The sequence below is a fragment of the Micromys minutus genome, assembly GCF_963924665.1.
Source record: "Micromys minutus genome assembly, chromosome: 4".
Lineage (NCBI taxonomy): Eukaryota > Metazoa > Chordata > Mammalia > Rodentia > Muridae > Micromys > Micromys minutus.
This window is the reverse complement of record NC_137973.1, coordinates 38,234,653-38,255,072: the sequence shown is the minus strand read 5'-3', so window position 1 is coordinate 38,255,072 and position 20,420 is coordinate 38,234,653. Positions and strand designations below refer to the sequence as shown.

Below are 20,420 nucleotides of genomic sequence, written 5' to 3'. Positions count from 1 at the left end.
ATATGGTACACAGACATTCATGAGGCAAAATAACTGTATGCATAAAAGAAAAATAAGTCTTAAAACATTATTTCAAAACTTGATTTTATTTTGATTAGGAAATTTTCAATTTACCAACTGGATGGAATTAGACAATAACCAAAAGCATTATATCGCATTAAAAAGTTCATTATGAACAATAAACTAAAAGTTAACCAAACTGGCAAGTTTACATATTTCAAAGCAATTCACCATCATCATCTGAACCCAACCAGTGCTTGTTGATGGCCCTCTGTCCATGGCTGGAAGTCTAAAAGTCCAGCATCTGTGTACCTTAAAATTTTACAGAAAAGAAAGTATAGATTGAGGGTTAGCACCAATAATTGATTTTCCTGAAGTACAAACTTGAGATCAGTTTCGACTCTTAAATGATTTCATGTTGTGTACTTTAAAAAAAAAATTAACACACCTTTTTTGGCAAGCTTATCCACTCCTGTAGCACCTTAGACTTTTTCATCACATTTGTTCTGCTTTTATAAGTATGCTTTTCACAACTTCTATGTGCTAATGATAATGCCATTCTTTATGTAGTCTTTACTAGTGTAAGAGATGATAGTCAGTAAATACCCTTGAATGTATCTTATTTGCATGCATGCTTGTGAATATGTGTGCACATGTTTGTTTTACTTCAGTTTCACATGTGGTAATTTCATCCTGGTAGCCACTTCCACAGTATTCCGCTCACTGCTGCCCTGTAGGTCCTTTACTGAGTTCATTATAACATCGTAGGTCCTTTATCAAGCTCATCATACTATTGCAGTTGGCCTCCCCACCCCCTTGCCTTCCTCCAGTGTCTTGGCTTTGTTAGTTCTGTCTTGACCCTTGCTTCAATGCTGGGCTTCTCAGGATCAGCTCTGATACTTCTGATCACAGTCCTTTCTTATTCAGACGATGAGATTCCTTCCTGGTTGGCTGTAAACTTTGACCCACTTTTTCTAGCTTCAGCTCACATGAATCATCCATTCATTTAAAATTTGTTTTGATGATGTTTTATTTATTCAGCAACCACTTGGCAAGTTGTACTATGTGCCAAGTCTTGTAAGAGACCCAGGAATATTGTAGTTAACAAGATCAAAATGCTATTGCTTTAATAAATTCTGTATTTTTAGTAGGGAAGGCAGTGAAAATTAAATTAAGTATAAACTGAGATGCTGTGAAGGGAACATAAGAAGAAATTTAAAGAAAAACAGTAGGAATATCATTTTTGCCATGTGAAGACATATCAGAGGAATGGACAAGCTAATTTGTTTTCTCTTTTTTACAAATAACATTTTTATGGGAACATCTGTGGAAATCATGCACCCAAGCACACTCATTTTCCAGTCCATCTGTGTGTGCCCTTTTACCCTGTGATATCCCCCCAAAAGTAAAAATTAAGAATAAATAAAAAACCCCAAGTCCAGTAAAACCATGGCCTGCTTCATGAGTTTGCATGTCATCCTTGTACAGGGGCCACACTTGTCTCTGTGCAGCTCCAGTTTTAGTCTATGTTGCTCTCACTTTTGTTCAAATAGCTTACCTCTTATATTTAACCTTTCTTATTTACTTAGTACTCATATTTTGTTTATATATGTTCTTACAAACATGTATATTGTGTCTTTTGTGCATATTATTTATATGATCTCATTTTATTTGTCTCATTTCATTTTTTATTGTTTTTGCATATTACTATAGCTTTTAGACTACTTGTTATTACTATCCTACATTTATCTGAATTCATTACATTTAATTCTTACAGTATTCCATAGTTCGAGTATTCCATTTTATTTCATCATTCTCCTGGCATTAGATCAAAAAAATTTTGACTTGTAGAGTGTATTTACTCAGCTGATGAAGTAGTTTTGGATAGTTGTCTATTTTCATTCCTCACAGCAGAGCACATGAGCTCTTGTTTGATAAGTTTACAAACATAATGGTTTTAGAAGTAGATCTGTTTTAAGGAGAAAAGTAAACACAAATATAATTACAATAAGTATAAAAGAACATGCCTATAATCCCAGCACTTGGAAATTCAACCTTAGCTACAGATAAGATCCTGTTCTCAAAAAGAGAACAAAAATTAGTTCATTTTATGTTTTATATTTCCAAATTCACCCCTAATTTGCAACCGGTATAAAACAAAATTAAAATACAAACAGTATTAGTTATGTTAGGTAATATATGGAAAGTTAGTCCATACAGAATGCTTTTGCCTTTGAGTCAATGGCAGAGACATTCTTTAAGCTGTCTAGGTCAGCATCCATGCTTTCAGCTGCTATCATTTTTTACACCACAGGAAATTTCTATGGCACGCCCAAGCCTCCAGCAGAACCTAGTCCTTTCCAGCCCGATCCAGTTGATCAGGTCCTCTTTGACAATGAGTTTGACACAGAATCCCAAAGAAAACGAACGACGTCTGTCAGCAAGATGGAAAGGATGGACAGCTCTCTCCCTGAAGAAGAAGAAGATGAGGACAAAGAAGCTGTTAATGGCAGTGGAAGCCTGGGTTTGTAAACATATTAACAACCTCTGATTAGTTTTAGATTGGCTTTGATTTTTAAATTGAAATAATGAAATTTTTCTTGAACTATATGCAGAACAGGTGATAGGATTCTAATTCTCTGTGAAACTGTGTGTGGAACAGTGTATATTTCTGTGGATCATCTTGTAAGCTATCATGAGTTATCAATAGTAAACTGTCATTAATGATATGGCATTCATTTCCTTGTTGTCTGAAATACTTGTGATGCTGGGATATGGGAATCTTACTGGCATAGTTCTACTTCCCAGGATTAAAACAAAATTGGTTTTATAATACAGCCTTCAACCTGAAGCACATAGACTTTGGAGGTATGTCAGAAGAAATTATCTGAAAAGTTCATTAGCAGTAGGATTTAAATAAATTCTGGATCTACTCAAAGATAATTTGCAAATAAGATTGATTTTTTTTTTGTATCTTGCTTAACTTTCATATTTCTTACTGAATGAAAATAAAAATGTGAGGGCGAAGAATCTGCTCTGAGTATCCCTGAATATTTTTTTTAATTTCTCAGTAGATCTTTACATTTAACTGAGAGAGAACTGGGAAGCCTCACAACAGACTTCACAAAGATGTGTGTATGTTAGGGTTATTATTGTGGCCATTCTCTTAGGAATGCAAGTATGTGAACTCTATGAAGACTGGGATTTTTTGAAATTTATAATTTTATTATTGTATCCACTGTACCAAGAACAGTACCTGGCATATAGAAGGAAGTAAATGTTGATTCTGTCCCTAGATTTGTAGCCCATCTGTATATGATCCTGAAACATCTTCAGTTTCCCTCATCACCTATTGTATATACGTATTGCCTTATATGATTATTGTTTATTTTTCCCTATAGATAGTGAGATCTGACTTTTGGTCTAACTTCTCAACCCTTATGTTTAATGTTAAATGAGTTAGCCAATATATTTAGGCATCAAGATAATTGTGTTTTAAAAGGTTTAGTCATTTGGAGTTATGTCGAGAAAGTATTACAGATCATTTAGTTGGTATTGCTTTTGTCTGTCATACTCATTTTCTCCAGATGTAACTCACTTCCAGATTGACTTCTACATCGGATGCCTTCAAATCTTTATTACATATTCTGCAAGGAAAATAAACTAGGGGTGTTATTCATTTGTTCATTTAACAAGCAGTTATGGAGCATCTGCTGGGCTACTGAGTGCTAGCCATTTGTTCTAAATGCCAGGAATAAGGTAGTGAACAAAACAGACAAAAACTTCTGTTCTCATAGAGGTTACTTTCTGATGAGAGACATTAATGGAGAAATAACATATACTTTATCTGATGATACTAAGCAAAGCATGTGGGGAGGTAGAAAGAATGTAGTAGTCGATATGCAGGTTTAGATAAACTGTCAGAAAAGACTGGAAAAATGTATAAAGTCCAGATATCCAAAAGAATAGTCCTAACAGAAGCAATTGTAAATTTAAATTCCTGAAATGGTAGTATGCCTGGAGTATTTAGATAACAGCAAAGGAGCCGATGTGTTAGTTGTGGTGGGGCCAATATATTGTACTTGGTTTGTGCAAAATGATGGAAGGTAAAAAAAAAATGCACTAGTGACAGATAAAGTCAGGCAGTAATGATAGGGGAGGAGAATACATGTTGTATAGTTCTAGAAGTCAGTGTAATGATTCAGTTTTACTTTGAGATGTGAGGTCACAGTTGTGTTTTGAGACAAGGACTATCTGACAGGTTTTAGTTGGGCTCATTCTGGCTCCTCTATTGATATATAGGCAATATGAATAGGGATAGCAATCAGGAAGCTACTACATATAGAAGGAAGAAAGTAACCAATTATGTCAGGTGCTGAGAATCAGTCATTGGATTTGATTATGTGTAGATCATTGGTGATCTTGGCAAGTATAGTTTTATTAATGAAAGTTCAGAAGCCTTGATAGGGTGAGGTCCAAAGAGAAATGAAGGAGTGGAAATAGAGGTAGCAAATCTAAACTGTCTGAAGGTGGTTTGCCATAGAGTGGGAAACTTGAGAGCCTTGTCAGAGGAGAAAGATAACTTTGTTTTTGAAAGAATGGAGAAGTGACATGTTTTTATGTGGAGAAATCTGATCTAATAGAGAAGATTTGTGCTTATAGAAAGGAGAGTGACTGAAGGTAGGAAAGAGTTGGGTATTGTTAATAGTTGGTGTGTTAGCCTTAGGAAGGAACATAGACTTTTTCAGTAGTAATAAGTAGTGGAGGGTAAATGGGCTCTATTGATTGAATGATGGGAGTTTTTATAGTTCTTTTGTACTTGTACTTGGTATTGTTTTATCCATGAAATAATCAACAGGGTCATCATAAGATACAGGATAAGAAAAGAGTAGTTCAGTAGCCCTCTATAATCTGAAGCTCCACTTTCTCCAGTTTCTGTTACCCACAGTCAGAAGTGGTCAAAAATATTAGTGAATAGCACAATATTGGATGGGGGGAGGAGAAGAGAGAATACATTTGTATAACCTCTAGAACAGAATATTGTTATTATAACTGTTATTGCTCTTGATTTCTTAGTAGGTAGCAAGATTGATAAATTGAGTAACTAGATTTATTCAAGGGATGACTATATCAGAGACTTTTCCTTAGATTCTCTAGTTCAGAGGCATTGCATGTAGAAATTGTGAAAATGATAGAATGTAATTTTTTTAAGTTCTAGGAACATGTTCTAAGTGTATTACTGCATTATTTGTAGACTCCCCAGACAATAAGCAAGTTTTAGTTTGTCTACCTATGTTATAAACTTTGGGAATCCAAAAGGATTCTAGTCTTACCAGAATTATATTTAACATTTAAAATAAATTATTATTTAAATGCCTGTGTTAAAATGTATAAAGGTGCTTAGCATAGCAGTCAAAAGCATAGGCTGCTTAGATTCAAATCCTGGGTCTGTGTTTAATGACTATGTGACCTGACAAACTTAACCTCTCTGTGGCTTGGTTTCCTCAATCTATAAAATGATGATAGTAATAATAGAATTAAAATTAGGAGTTAAGATGTTAAGCATTTAAAATAGAGCTTGGCACATAAAAGGTCTGTGTAAGTACTGTGCTGCTGTTAAGATTCTTCCTGAATTGATTCTGGTGATAGTTTTTGTTTGTTTGTTTTTTCTGCCTTTCCAGACTAGTACCATATGAGTTGAACTCATTTTAATTAGAAAATGGAGGAAACCTGAGTATTTTTATGTATTTCAAAGTTAATAAAGACACAAAAAAGTATTTAATTGAAATGTTATAGTTATATTTGCATTGATGTATGCTCTTGGCATTTGTTCAAGAAAACAGCAAACTTTACCCTTAATGCTGTTGTTTCCAACTTTGACAGAAACTAGAGAGATGCATTCTGAGTCATCTGACTGCTGGATGAAGACAGTTCCAAGTTATAACCAAACAAACAGCTCCATGGACTTTAGAAATTATATGATGAGAGATGAGAATCTGGAACCGCTGCCCAAAAACTGGGAAATGGCCTACACTGACACAGGAATGATCTACTTCATTGAGTAAGCAAATGTTTGTATTTCTTCCAGCATACCCTGTCACTAAGAGAATAAACTGAAATGTTAAAAAAAAGAGAGAGAGAGAGAGAGAGAGAGAAAGAACCATAGTTTGATTATTCATGACAATATCTCTAAACTTTCAGTTGCTTTTATTAAAAATATTTTTCATTTGAGTTGATTCTTCATCTAGTTACTTCCTTGAATAACATCTCCCCTCCTCCTCTACTAATAGAGTATATTTGGTTTCTGGAGGATGTCAGAGTCAGAGGTCAACCTCAGATGTCATTCCTCAGGTTCTGTCCACTTTGTTTGTGAGACAGGGTCTCTCATGGGACTGGAGATCACCATTGACTCTTATCTGGCTGACAGGTGAGCTTCTGTTCCACCTCGCCAGTGCTAAAAATACAGGGCACCCCCCCATACCTAACTCATGTCCGTATTTTATCAACTGAGTTGTGTCCCATTCCTGGCCTATGGTTTGGAAATAAGGTGATGGAAATGAAAGGAATAAAGGATGTTTTTCTTTGCTTGAGGAAAAAAGAAAGAAAAATCTTTTTAGGTAGATTTCCCAATTTAATAAGCTTTTCAAAAGTTACATCAAGAGCTAGGTGTGGTAGTGCAAAGCTTTAATCCTAATACTTGGAAAGGAGAGACAGAAGGACTTCTCTCAGTTCAAGGCCAGTCTGGTCTACATGGCAAGGTTCAGGTTACATCATGAAACCCGGTCTCAAACCAATCATCAATAAAATAATTATCATGGAGAGACGCATACCATTATCTAAATTAAGTGTTTTCAGTTCGAAAGTTTAGAGTTGGTGTGTTGAGATAATATATTTAGGAAATACAGTAGAAAATACCACGGATTCTTAAAGTAATTGGTACAGTAGAAGCCTATAAATAGGAGGCTCTTTATGGAAAAGTATTAATATAATATTCATAGATGTATTGAATATCACATAATTAAATCAGCCTAAAACTGAACGTTGTTTGCTCTAGAAAATGTTGTGCAAATAATTTGTTTAAAGTTCAATATTAAAAAGATTTTTTGTATTCCTATGTACCTGAAAGTCTAATCTTTAAAACAATTTGTTCAGGAGTAGAATATTAATAAAGTTACAGAATGTAATAATTAGGTAACTGAAAATACTGAGGTCTGGGTGCTACACTTGGAGAATTTCTTTCTCCGTCTTGTCTCTATCTCTGTAACTCTTGTGTCTCTCTCTCGTCTTCCCCCCTCTCAAACCTTTTGCCATTAATTAAGGCTCAAGACTTTGGTCTGCTTCTTTAGACAGTCTTATGAATGAGCATTTTGTTCTCACCAAGTCAGAGTCCAGTGCTTAAAAGACAGAGTTTTAGAACAAGGTCTTTTACCACATATAGTACATTCTCAGAAACATTAGTGGACAGGTGTACACAAACTGCACTACCACATAAACCCTTTTTAAAAAAATTTTTATTAGATACTCTGTATTTACATTTGAGATGTTATCCCTTCCCCCCTCCCCCGTCCTGCTCCCATCCCCCCTCTCTCCATTTGCCTTCGCAAAGGTGCACTCCCTCCTGATCACCTTCTCCATCCCACTGCCTTGGCATTCCCCTACATTGGGAAAACATGCCCTCCCTGGGCCAAAAGCCTCTTCTCACATTGATGCCAGACACTGCTATTTTCAGCTACATATGCAACTGGATCAGTAGGTCTATTAAAATGTGCACAAAGGTTGGTGTTTTAATCCATGAGAGTTTTGAAAGTTTTTTTTTTTTTTTTTTTTTTTTTTTTTTGGTTGATAATGTTGTTCTTCCAATGAGGTTGCAACCCCTTTCAGCTCCTTAGGTACTTTCTTTAGCAAAGAAAGGGTCCCTGAGTTCAGATGCTTAGCTGTAAGCATGCTCAGCTGTATCTATAAGACTCTAACATAGTCCCTGAGGAGGCATCTCTATCTGGTTCCTGCCAGTAAGTACTTCTTGGGATCAGCTGTAGTACTTGTATTTGGTGGCTGCATATGTGGTGGATCCCAAGGTGGGGTGGCTTCTGAGTGATCTTTTCTTCAATCCCTGTTCCTCTGTTTGACCTTGCATTTCCTCCCATGAGTCTTTTGTTCTCACTTCTAAGGACTGAGGCATCCCCATTTTGGCCTTCCTTCTTTTTGAACTTCATAATGTCTGTTAATTGTTTCTTGGGTATTGGATATTCAGAGCTTTCTGGGGCTAATATCCACTTATTAGTGAGTGCATACCATGTGTGTTGTTTTGTGACCGGGTTACCTCACTCAGGATGATGGTCTCTAGTTCCATCCACTTGCCTACGAATTTCATGAAGTCATTGTTTCTAATAGCTGAGAAGTACTCCACTGTGTAAATATACCACACTTCCTGTATCCATTCATCTGTTGATGGACATCTAGATTCTTTCCAGCTTCTGGCTATTATAAATAAGGCTGCTATAAACATGGTGGAACATATGTCCTTGTTATATTTTGGAGCATTTTTGGGGTGTATGCCCAGGAGTGGAATAGCTGGGTCTTCAGGTAGGACTATGTCCAATTTTTTGAGGAAATGCCAGACTGATTTCCAGAGTGGTTGTACTAGCTTACAACCCCACCAACAGTGGAAGAATGTTCCTTTTTCTCCATATCCTCGCCAGCATCTGTTGTCACCTGAGTTTTTGATCTTAGCCATTCTAACTGGTGTGAGGTAGAATCTCAGGATTGTTTTGATTTGGATTTCCCTGATGACTAGAGATGTTGAGCATTTCTTTAGGTGCCTTTCAATATTCCTCAGCTGAGAATTCTTTGTTTACTCTGTACTCTATTTTTAATAGGATTATGATTCTCTATAGTCTAGCTTCCTGAGTTCTTTGTATATAATGGATATTAGACCTCTATCAGATGTAGGATTGGAAAAGATCCTTTCCCAAAATGTTGGCTGCTGTTTTGTCTTCTTAACAGTGTCCTTAGCCTTATAGAAGATTTGCAATTTCATGAGGTTCCATTTGTTGATTCTTGATCTTAGAGCATAAGCCATTGGTGTTCTGTTCAGGAAAATTTCTCCTGTGCCTATGTGTTTTAAGCTCTTCCCCACTTTCTCTTCTATTAGTTTCAGTGTACCTGGTTTTATGTGGAGGTCTTTGTTCCACTTGGACTTGAGCTTTGTACAAGGAGATAAGAATGGATCGATTTGCATTCTTCTGCATGCTGACCACCAGTTGAACCAACACCATTTGTTGAAGAGGCTGTTTTTTTTTCCCCATTGAGTGTTTTTAGCACCTTTGTCAAAGATCAAGTGATCATAGGTGTGTGAGTTCAATTCTGGGTCCTCAGTTCTGTTCCATTGATCTACCTGCCTATCTCTGTACCAGTGCCATGCAGTTTTTATCACAATTGCTTTGTAATATAGCTTGAGATCAGGGATGGTGATTCCCCCAGAAGTGTTTTTATTCTTGAGAATAGATTTTGCTATTTTAGGTTTTTTGTTATTCCAGATGAATTTACAAATTGCTCTCTCCAAATCTATGAAGAATTGGGTTGGAATTTTGATGCGGATTGCATTGAATCTGTAGATTGCTTTAGGCCAGATGGCCACTTTTACAATGCTGATCTTTCCAATTCATGAAAATGGGAGATATTTCCATCTTTTGAGATCTTCTTCAGTTTCCTTCTTCAGAGTCTTGAAGTTCTTGTCATTATGGTCTTTGTGACTATTCTGAAGGGTCACAAATTAAAAAATTAAAAAAATAAATTTCTAATTTTTTTCTCAGCCTGTTTATACACTGAGTGGAGGAAGGCGGTTGATTTGTTTGAGTTAATTTTATAACCAGCCAGTTTGCTGAAGTTTTTATTAGTTGTAAAAGTTCTCTGGTAGAATTTTTGAGTCACTTAAGTATACAATTATATCTTCTGCAAATAGTGATATTTTGACTTCTCCTTTCCAATGTGAATCTCTTTGATTTCTTTTTGAAGTCTAATTGCTCTGGCCAGGACTTCCAGTACTATATTGAATAGATAGGGGGAGAGTGGGCAGCCTTGTCTAGTCTCTGATTTTAATGGGATTGCTTCAAGTTTCCATTTTTTGATGTTGGCTACTGGTTTGGCGTATATTGCTTTTACTATGTTAAGATATGGGCTTTGGATTCCTTATCTTTTCAAGAATTTTATCATGAAGGAGTGTTAAATTTTGTCAAATGCTTTCTTAGCATCTAGTGAGAGGATCATGTGTTTTTTTTTTTTTTTTTTTCTTTGAGTTTGTTTATATGGTGGATTACGTTGATGGATTTCCCTATGTTGATCCATCCCTGCATCCCTGGGATAAATCCTACTTGGTCAGGTGGATGATTGTTTTGATATGTTCTCAGATTCGGTTTGTAAGAATTTTATTGAGTATTTTTGCATTGATATTCATGAGAGAAATTAGTCTGAAGTTCTCTTTCTTTGTAGTGTCTTTGTGTGCTTTAGGTATGAGTGTAATTGTGGCTTCAAAGAACAAGTTGGGTAGTGTTCCTTCTGTTTCTGTTTTGTGGAATAGTTTGGAGTATAGGTATTAGGTCTTCTATAAAAGTCTGATAAAATTCTCCACTAAACCCATTTGGTCCTGGGCTTTTTGGGGGGGCAGGGGGAGATTTTTGATGACTGTTTCTATGTCTTTAGGGGTTATGAGACTGTTTAGATGGTTTATTTGATCCTCATTTAACTTTGGTATTTCCTCCAGATTTTCTAGTTTTGTTGAGTATAGGCTTTTGTAGTAGGATCTGATGATTTCTTGATTTTCCTCAGTTTTTGTTGTTATGTCTCCCCTCTCATTTCTGATTTTGTTAATTTGGATACTCTCTCTTTGCCCTCTAGTTAGTCTGGCTAAGGGCTTATTGATCTTGTTGATTTTCTCAAAAAACAGATCTTGGTTTTGTTGATTCTTTGTATAGTTCTTTTTGTCTCTATTTGATATCTGCTCTGAGTTTGATTATTTTCTGCCATCTACTCCTCTTGGGTGTATCTGCTTCTTTTTGTTCTAAAGCTTTCAGGTGTGCTGTCAAGCTGCTAGTATATGCCCTCTCCAGTTTCTTTTTAGAAGCACTCAGCTATGAGTTTTCCTCTTAGTACTGCTTTTATTCCATCTCATAAGTTTGGGTATGTAGTGGTGTCGTTTTTGTTAAATTCTAAAAATAAATAAATAAATAAATAAAAATAAAAATCCTTAATTTCTTTATTTCTTCTTTGACCATGTTATCATTGAGCAGAGCATTGTTCAGCTTCCATGTGTATGTGGGCTTTTTGTTGTTATTAAAGACAAGTCTTAGTCCATGGTGATCTGGTATGATTCATGGGAGTATTTCAGTCTTCTTGTATATGTTGAGGCCTGTTTTGTGACCGAATATATGGTCAGTTTTGGAGAAGGTACCATAATATGCTGAGAAGAAAGTGTATTCTTTTGTTTTTGGATGAAATGTCCTGTAGATGTCTGTTAATTCCAGTTGGTCTATAACCTCTGCTAGTTTCGCTGTGTTTCTGTTTAGTTTCTGCCTCCATGATCAGTCCATTGATGAGAGTGGGGTGTTGAAGTCTCCCACTATTATTGTGTGTGGTGAACTTTAGTAGGATTTCTTTTATAAATGTGGGTGCCCTTGTATTTGAGGCATAGATGTTCAAGATTGAGAGTTCATCTTGATAGATTTTTCCTGTGATGAGTATAAGTGTCCTTCCTTATCTTTTTTTTGATAACTTTTGGTTGAAAATCTATTTTATTTGAATTTAGAATAGCTACTCCAGCTTGTTTCCCAGGACCATTTGCTTGGAAGGTTTTTTTTTCTAGCCTTTTACTTGGAGGTAGTGTCTGTCTTTATCTCTGAGATGAGTTTCCTATATATAGCAAAATGTTAGATCCTGTTTATGTATCCAGTCTGATCGTCTATGTCTTTTTATTGGGAATTGTGTCCATTGATGTTAAGAGAAATTATGGAATAGTGATTGTTGTTTCCTGTTATTTATGTTGTTAGAGGTAGACTTATGTTTGTGTGCTTTTCTTCTTTTGGATTCCTTGTGTGATTTTTTTTTCTGTTTTGCTTTTCCTTGGGTGTAGTTTCCTTCCTTGTGTTGGATTTTTCCATCTATCATCCTTTGTAGGGCTGGATTTGTGGATAGATATTGTGTAAATTTGGTTTTGTCCTGGAATATTGTGGTTTCTCCATCTATGGTAATTGAGAGTTTTTGCTGGATATAGTAATCTGGGCTGGCATTGTGTTCTCTTAGAGTCTGTATGATATCTGTCCAGGATCTTCTAACTTTCATAGTCTCTGTTGAGAAGTCTGGTGTAATTCTGATTGGTCTGCCTTTATATGTGACTTTTTTTTTTTTCCTTACAGCTTTTAGGATTCTTTCTTTGTTTCGAATATTCAGTGTTTTGACTATTATGCGTTGGGAGGAGTTTCTTTTCTGGTCCAATCTATTTGGAGTTCTTTAGGCTTCCTATATGTTCATGGTCATCTCTTTCTTAAGGGCAGGGAAAGTTTTCTTCTATGATTTTTGTTGAAGATATTTGCTGTGCCTTTTAGTTGATATTCCTTGCCCTCTTCTATTCCTATTATCCTTAGGTTTGGTCTTCTCATTGTGTACTGGATCTCATGGACATTTTGTGTTAGGAGCTTTTTGGTTTTTGCATGTTCTCTGACTCTTTTGTGTATGTTCTCTATGTTGTCTTTGTCCCCTGAAATTCTCTCTTTCATCTCTTGTACTCTGTTGGTGATGCTTGCATCTGTGACTCCTGATTTCCTTTTTAGGTTTTCTATCTCCAGGGTTGTCTCTTTTTGTGTTTTCATTATTGTTTCTATTTCTGTTTTTAATTCCTTCATCTGTTTGGTTGTGTTTTCCTGTCATTCTTTGATTGATTTCTCCTGGTTGTCCTGTAATTGTTTAAGGGAGTTATTTATGTACTTCTCAAAGATCTCCATCATCATCCTGAAGTATGATTTCAATTCTAAGTCTTGTTTTTCTGGTGTGTTTGGCAATCCACTAATTGCAGTGGTAGGAGAGCTCGGTTCTGATGTTACCAAGTTGTCTTGGTTTCATTGCTTAGGTTCTTTTGCTTTCCTCTTGCCATCTTGTTGTCTGTGATTATAGGTGATCTTGTCTCTGACTGGAGCCTGTCTCTCCTATGGTTCTGAGATCCCAAAAGCTCAGGAAGGAAATTGCTTCTGGGTGTTTGTCTCTTTGCAGGCAGGTAGTAAGTTCTGATTGCAGTGACTCCATTCTGTCTCTGTGGGCTCAGGTGGGAGAACTCTTAGAAGACTTCTCTGGGAGCTCAGCCATCTGCAGGCGGGCCCTGAGTCTTGATGGTGGTTACCTGGCCCCTCTCATTGAGCTGGAAAAGACCCGATCCCAGAGTGCACCCTGCTAGCTGTCCTCCAGGAGCTCCAGGCTATTCCTCCTGGAACAGCCTGAAGGGTGTGTGGCAAGCTCCCTGTGGGCTCTGGCAGAAGAACACTTGCAAGGCTGTTCTGGGGTCTCAGCTGTCTACAGGCAGGGTCTTTGTCTTGATGGTGGTCACCCAGCTCTCACTGGGCCACAGAGGACCTGACCCCACGGTTCACCACCCTATCTGCTCAGGAGATCACCAGATGTTCCCTCCCAGGACAGCTGGTAAGGGCATGTGGCAGACTTAGGGCTTACCGTGGGCTCAGGTGAGAGAGGACTTGCAAGGATTCTCTGGGGGCTCAGCCATCTGCAGGTGGGTACTGAGTCTTAATGGTGGTCACCCTTCCCTCTTGCTGGGCTGAAAAGTCACATAAACTCTTGTATGAACACTGAAGGGATTTTCAAGGACAGTTTATAACTAGGCCCTAAAATGTAAGGAGAATTTATTTTTTAAAAATCTTCATAGTTAAATGTGTTAAAACATAAATAATAAGAATTGGAACAAGTGCTAAAGCAAGATGGCTCATGGTTAAGAGTGCTTACTCACCTTCTAGAGGACCCAGGTTCAGTTCTAAGCATCCATGTCAGGCAGCACACAGCCAGCTGCAGCTCTAGTTCCTGAGGATCTGGTGCCCTCTGGAAACCTTGGGTGCTAGTCAAGAATGTGGTGAATGTGGATTTATATAGGTACATACTCATACACATAAAATAAATGCATTTTTTCAACAAGAATTGAAAATACTAAATGAAAATACAGGGAGAAATTATATTTCACAAAGACTTTCTAATAGGAAACAAAAGCAACAAAAACAAAGGAGGTTATAAACTTAAAAACTTTTTCATGAAACAGTTAGTAAAAAGGCAACCTATGGAATAGGAAGAAAGTTTCCAAACCATGTACTGAACAAAGAGTTTGTAAATACACAATCGAGGTGAATATTTACTGATAGGGTAACAGTTTGTTTCTGTAGCTAATGTGGCAGATCTCTGTTAATTGTTTATGTTAAAATGTGTGACTGTGAGAAAAGAATATTAATGTAAGTCCAGAAGGTTTAGCTTTTGCATTTTAGGAATAGCCTTTGTGAATACTGTTTTCTACCCTGGGAAATACTGGGTAAGATCTTAGCAGATGACCTATTTTTGCTAATTTAGCAGAAACATTTGCATTGGTACACTCAAAGTCAGGCTTTTCTCAAGTAGAAATTAAATTTAGTTTACAAAAAGTATTTCCACAGCTTTTTTTGTTTTTTGTTTTCCCCTGACCATTTGTTTTCTCCTAGGCATCTAGGAGTTAGGATCACTTCCATTTTACTGGTTTTATCTTAGGGATATTCTCTTTGTGTAAGGATATAAAACACAGACTTTCTAAAATGCTCTCATGTTTTCCTATACAAATGATTTAGTATATACACAAAAAAAGTATCTCTGCCATGGTCTGCCAACAAGCATCATACCTGAAAGTAGTCACTTACTGCAAGGAAGACCCAAGAGATGGCTTCTGCTTTTTTTTTTTTTTTTTTAATTAATCATTCCATTCGTTTACATCTCTAATGATATCCCACTTCCCAGTTATCCTTCAAACAACCCCCATCCTACATCCGCTCTCCCTTTTACCTGCATGAGAGTGCTCCTCTACCCACTTTCCACCCCACCACTCCAGCATACCCTATACTGGGGCATCAAATTATTACCATTCTTTTCTTTTTGAAAGTGGACAAGGAAATAGAACTTTCTCATGTCATTATGTTCATAGAACTTTAATAATACTTGAAATTATATTGCCTTCCTATATTATTTCTAATTTTTTTCTTTTCTAATATGCCTGTTTCAGAGACTTTTATTATATGTGTAAGTGTGAATGTGTGTGTATATACATGTAGCACAAGTACATGTGTGTAGGTACAGGTGCACCGTATATGTGCTGTATAAGTGGAGGACAGAGGACAATCTTAGATGTAATCCTCAGCTTTGTTTCAGGGACTTTTATCACTGATTGTTTCCCCTGCAGTTTAAAAGTTTTAGCATTCCTGTCTTGCATGGTGACTTACTGTAGCCTATAATGAAATTAAGCACATAGTTTTTTGATCACAGATTTTGGCCTACTCCATAGAAAGGAGCAATGGCATGGTCTTTCTGCTCTGGTCCACCTTTTTTGTTTGTTTCTTTCATGTGATGCATGTTGATGAAAGTGCAGTTCTATAGAATGGTGTTTAACCAGAGGCATAACTTTTACTGGCATATTGCAGAAACAACCACCTTAAAAATTATGTTTTATCTTATTTTAAAGAATCTCTGTGAGAACAGAAGCTTTGTTTGATACTTGCCACTGCATTTTCAGCCTCTAGCACTGTACATACAAATGACAGTTACTTTAAAAAAAAAAAAAAAAAAAAGGGATTGCAGTGCTTTTTAAGAAAAGAAAGGAAGGAACTCCTACAGCAGGCAAACATTTTTAGTCTGGCTTTGCCAGGTAGCAATATGAAGTTTGTGGCTATGTGCCTATTGTTTGAAATGTTTTGACTGCTTAAATAAGCTTATCATTCTGTATTTGGCTTTTGGCCTGTTCTTTAAATTTCATTCTCAAACTTGTACCTTTCTTTTATGACAATTTCCAAGCAATGGATTGGGAACAGTAGGATTATTGAGTCTATGGTATGCAAATGGAGCCTGTAGAAGATAAATTTCTAATGTCATATGCTCTTTAGTTATTTTTGATCTTGGCTTTTGGAATGCTTTTCTCCCTCTTTATTTTACTATTTCTAATTGAGATCTTTATCCTACTGCAGTCATAATACGAAGACAACCACCTGGTTGGATCCTCGTCTCTGCAAGAAAGCCAAAGCCCCTGAAGACTGTGAAGATGGAGGTAGAGATGCAGAAACCTTTCATATTAGGGTTTTTCTCTTAATTCTTCCTCATTCTTCTTGCCTACATAATGAGTTTTCCAAAATTCTAAATAAATAATAATATTCATACGCAGCAGCAGTGAATTGTAATCATGATTAGCTGATGGTAGTAATTTTATCATTATATATAATTTTATAGGAGTTTTTTAACCTCCCCTAAAAAAAGAAAAACACCTCTGCTGCTTTTAAATGTATATCCTAAAGTCAAAATTTTAAAATTCTAAATATTCAATAAATTAGGCACAACTTCTTTATATTTGGTGCAGAGCCTAGGTCACCAAACTTGAAGACTTACTCTAAATCTACAGAAATTAGGACAGTACGGGGCTTGCAGAAGGACACACAGATCAAAGTAACAAAATGGAGGGTCCAGAAATAGTTTGATGCATATCTGGTCACTTGATTTACAATTAATTTGCCATGAATTAATCCACTGAGGCAAAGAAAACATTTTTAACACATGGTACTGGAAAAAGTTGACATTATGAACATAAGACCCACCGGTGTCTGTCACCAGAACTACAAAACATACAAATAAAATAAAAAAGAGCATCCTGGGCAAGAAAACCTTATCTGTACCTCATTTCCTAAACAAAAATTAAGATAATCAAAAGCTTAATCATAAAGCTAAACCATAAAACTTTTAGAAGTGAATACTGGGGAATGGACTGATGGTGTGGGGATGGTAGTTTCTGTACAAGCTGCAGAGTGGATGAGAAGGAAAATTGATGTTCTGTACTTAATTTAACATTTTTAAATGTTCATTTCAATAAGCCACTAAGAAAATGAGTAACTCAATCCTGGTTAGCACAGGCCTATCATCCTAGCTATTTATGAAGTTGTAGCAAAAAGATTGAAAATTTAATAGCAGCCTGGGAAACTGAATGAGACCCTGTCTAAAACTTTGAAAATATATGTAAATGAGCTAGTGCTGTAGGTCAGTGGTAGAGCACTTGTGGAGCCCTGAGAAAGGGAGATAAGAAAAAAATTAATAGACAAAGTCTCAGATTTTTACATTATGTATTTAACAGGAATTACAATAAGATTCTAAATAACTATTTGAGGAATTTTTAAAAACATTATCTATGGATGTTTGGTGTATCTGTGTACCACCTGTATATATTATCTGCATAGGCCAGAAGAGGGCAACAGATCTCCCTGTAACTAGAGTTATAGAAGGTTGTGAGCCATCTTGTGGATGCTGAGAACCAAACTGAGTCCTCTGCAAAAGCAGCAAGTGCTCTCAATAGCTGAGCCACTGCCCCATCCCCTATAAAGAAGTGAAAAGTATATATACATATATGTATATGTATATATTTTTGCTTTAAAACCCTCTGGAATGACTACAAAAATAAAGTATAAAATAGTTAGTGTGGGTAAATATGGATAGAATAGTAGCCCTTCCACATTAATGTGTAGATTGTAAAATGGTACAGCTACTTTGGAAAACAGTTTGTCAGTTTCTTAAAAAGGTAAATATAAATTGTTCCACCATATGATTTAGCAGTTTTATTACTAAGTATCTACCCAAAAGGAATGAAAAGTGTGTGTGGTGTGTGTGTGTGTGTGTGTGTGTGTGTGTGTGTGTGTGTGTGTGTGTGTGCGTGTGTGTGTGTGTGTGTGTGTGTGTGTGTGTGTGTACGTGTGTACAAAGACCTAGAGGCAAGTATTCATAGTAAAAACTATTAACAAATATACCTAAAGTAACAATCTAACTAGATAATGAATATGTAAAATGTAATATAACCCTACAGTGGACTAATACTCAAAAACAAAATTAATAGTTATTATGTGTGTATGTATGAACAAACTGAATTTACATTGTCCAAAGTTAAATAAGATAAGAAACAAATGATGAGGTTGCACTACTTACTATTTGAGAAAATAATGAAATCTAGGGAAACAATAAAGGTTAGATATCATGTAGGGACGAGGATGGGAAGAGAGATTATTTATAACTTACATGGGAGTGTTAGAAATATATTATTGAGTTAGTGAATGCAAAAATCTTAAGTTACTAAATGTTGTAATACCATCTCCATGTTGTAATGTCATCTGCTTTCAAAGGAAAAATTAGTCTTCTCACTGTGCATCTAAGCATAAGTCCTATGCTCAGCAGTAGATGGCCAATATAAAACAAGCTCAGTGGTATTTTGTAGACTTTCTGTCTCATCTTGCTTTGTTTGAACATTTTGTTTAATCATACATATTTGTCTTTGCTTATATATTATGGTTTCTGCTTTTGTGTCAGTGTCTATGTGGGTTTTGTACTGTGTTTTTTCCCTTTGATTAAAAAGATCTTTTCTTCCATAATATATCGTGATTACACTTTCCCCTTTCTTTATTCCTCCTAGTTCCTCCTGATATTCCCTCCCATTCAGAACTATCCCCTTTCTGTCTCTCATTAGAAACAAAAAGGCGTCTAAGGGATAATAACATAATAAAATAAGGTAAGGCTAACACATCAGAATTTGACAAATCAAGATAACGTAAGGAAAAGAGTTTAAGAGAAGACATAAGAAACAAGAGAACCAACCACTTGTTTACACACCTAAGAATCCATAAAAACACTAAACTGGAAGCCATAATTTATATGCAAAGGTATGGAGAAAGAGAAGAAAAAAATAGAATGGAATCAACAACATACATACATGCATACATACATATATGCAAAAGCTCTGCTACATTATAAGACAAGGAACTTTCAAAGATGCTGTTGAGATGGTTTTCTGTTGGCCACCTACTGCTGGGTATGCAGTCTACCCCAAAGAGAGAAGCTTGTTTCTCTAGTGAATTTCTCTCAGAGGAAAATAAAATTTCATTTGCAAGTGGTTGTTAATTTGAGATAGCTTTTGAGCTAGGGAAGGGGCACATGTTCACTTCTCTCTGCTGTAGGACCCCTTCTGATATAAACCTGTGCAGGCCCTGTGCATGCTGCCTCGGACTCTGAGTTCACACGTGAGTCATTCGTGTTCATTTCCAGGCCTTGTCTTCTTCATGTTCTCTATCCCCTCTGGCTCTTAAACTCTTCTGTTCTCCTTTCATGGGATTTCCTGAGCTTTGAGGGGAAGGATTTGATGGAGACATTTCATTTAGGACTGAGTATTCAAGGTTTCTCACTCTTTGCATAACATTTGGTTGTGGGTCTCTTCTGTGTCCTCATCTGCTACAGGGAGAAACTTCTATGAGGATGGCTGAGTAAGATATTGGTCTACAGCTATAGCACAGTGTCATTAGGAGTCGTCTCAATTGCCTCCTTACCAGACATCAATGAGAGGAGAGGCTCTTGGTTCTGTGCCAGTATAGGGGAAGGGAGGGAGGTGGGAGGGAGTGGGTGTGTGGGTGGGGGAACGCTCTCATAGAGACAGGGGAGGGGAGGGGACAGGGGGATTCCAGAGGGGAAACCAGGAAAAAGGATAACATTTGAAATTTAAGTAAAGAAAATATAATAATAATAATAATAATAATAATAATAATAATAATAATAATAATAATAATAATAATAATAATGTAACCTAAATTACTGAGGGAAAAAACAGTAATATTTGTTTTTACCCTAAGTTTCTGGGCTATCTAATCTCAGGTTGTTGGTCACCCAAGCATTGTGTTTGAATCAGGTTCTATCTCACAGGGTGGGCCTTTAGGTTGCTTACTCATACAAACTTTGTGCCACCACTGCATTCAATAACATATCTGCAAGCAAGACACCATTGTAGATCAAAGGATTTATGGCTCAGTTGGTGTTTGCATTTCTCCTTTGGTAGCATGCAGAGTACCTTCCTTTATCAAAATATGCTAACACATGTAGGGAAGGGTCTCTGTGTAGGCACCAGCTCAGCATTTTATGTTCAGTTAGTTATGTAGATAACATGTTAAGGAGTCGGGCCTTGCCATCAATTTGTGTAAAGCAAAAGTCTGGGTCATTCATTTGTGGGTTCCTTTTGGGACCCTTAGGCCTAAAACTTATTTAAATATAATGCAGTCCTGGTACTGGAAGCTTAATTAATGACAAGACATGGCCAGTTGGGGCTCTGTCTCTTCTATTATTTTGGCATTTCA

General features: G+C 36.5%; 1 protein-coding gene across 2 annotated transcripts in view; it reads left to right on the top strand.

Moving 5' to 3' along the window:
- Positions 1 to 20,420, top strand: part of MAGI3 (membrane associated guanylate kinase, WW and PDZ domain containing 3) — a 230,552-nt gene that overhangs the window by 140,722 nt on the left and 69,410 nt on the right. For both annotated transcript variants that reach the window (XM_080915746.1, XM_080915747.1), the window contains exons 4-6: positions 2,315 to 2,524; positions 5,884 to 6,061; positions 16,242 to 16,321. In XM_080915746.1, coding sequence (XP_080771872.1) covers positions 2,315 to 2,524; positions 5,884 to 6,061; positions 16,242 to 16,321 — 468 coding nt within the window. The remainder of the gene's footprint in view (positions 1 to 2,314; positions 2,525 to 5,883; positions 6,062 to 16,241; positions 16,322 to 20,420) is intronic.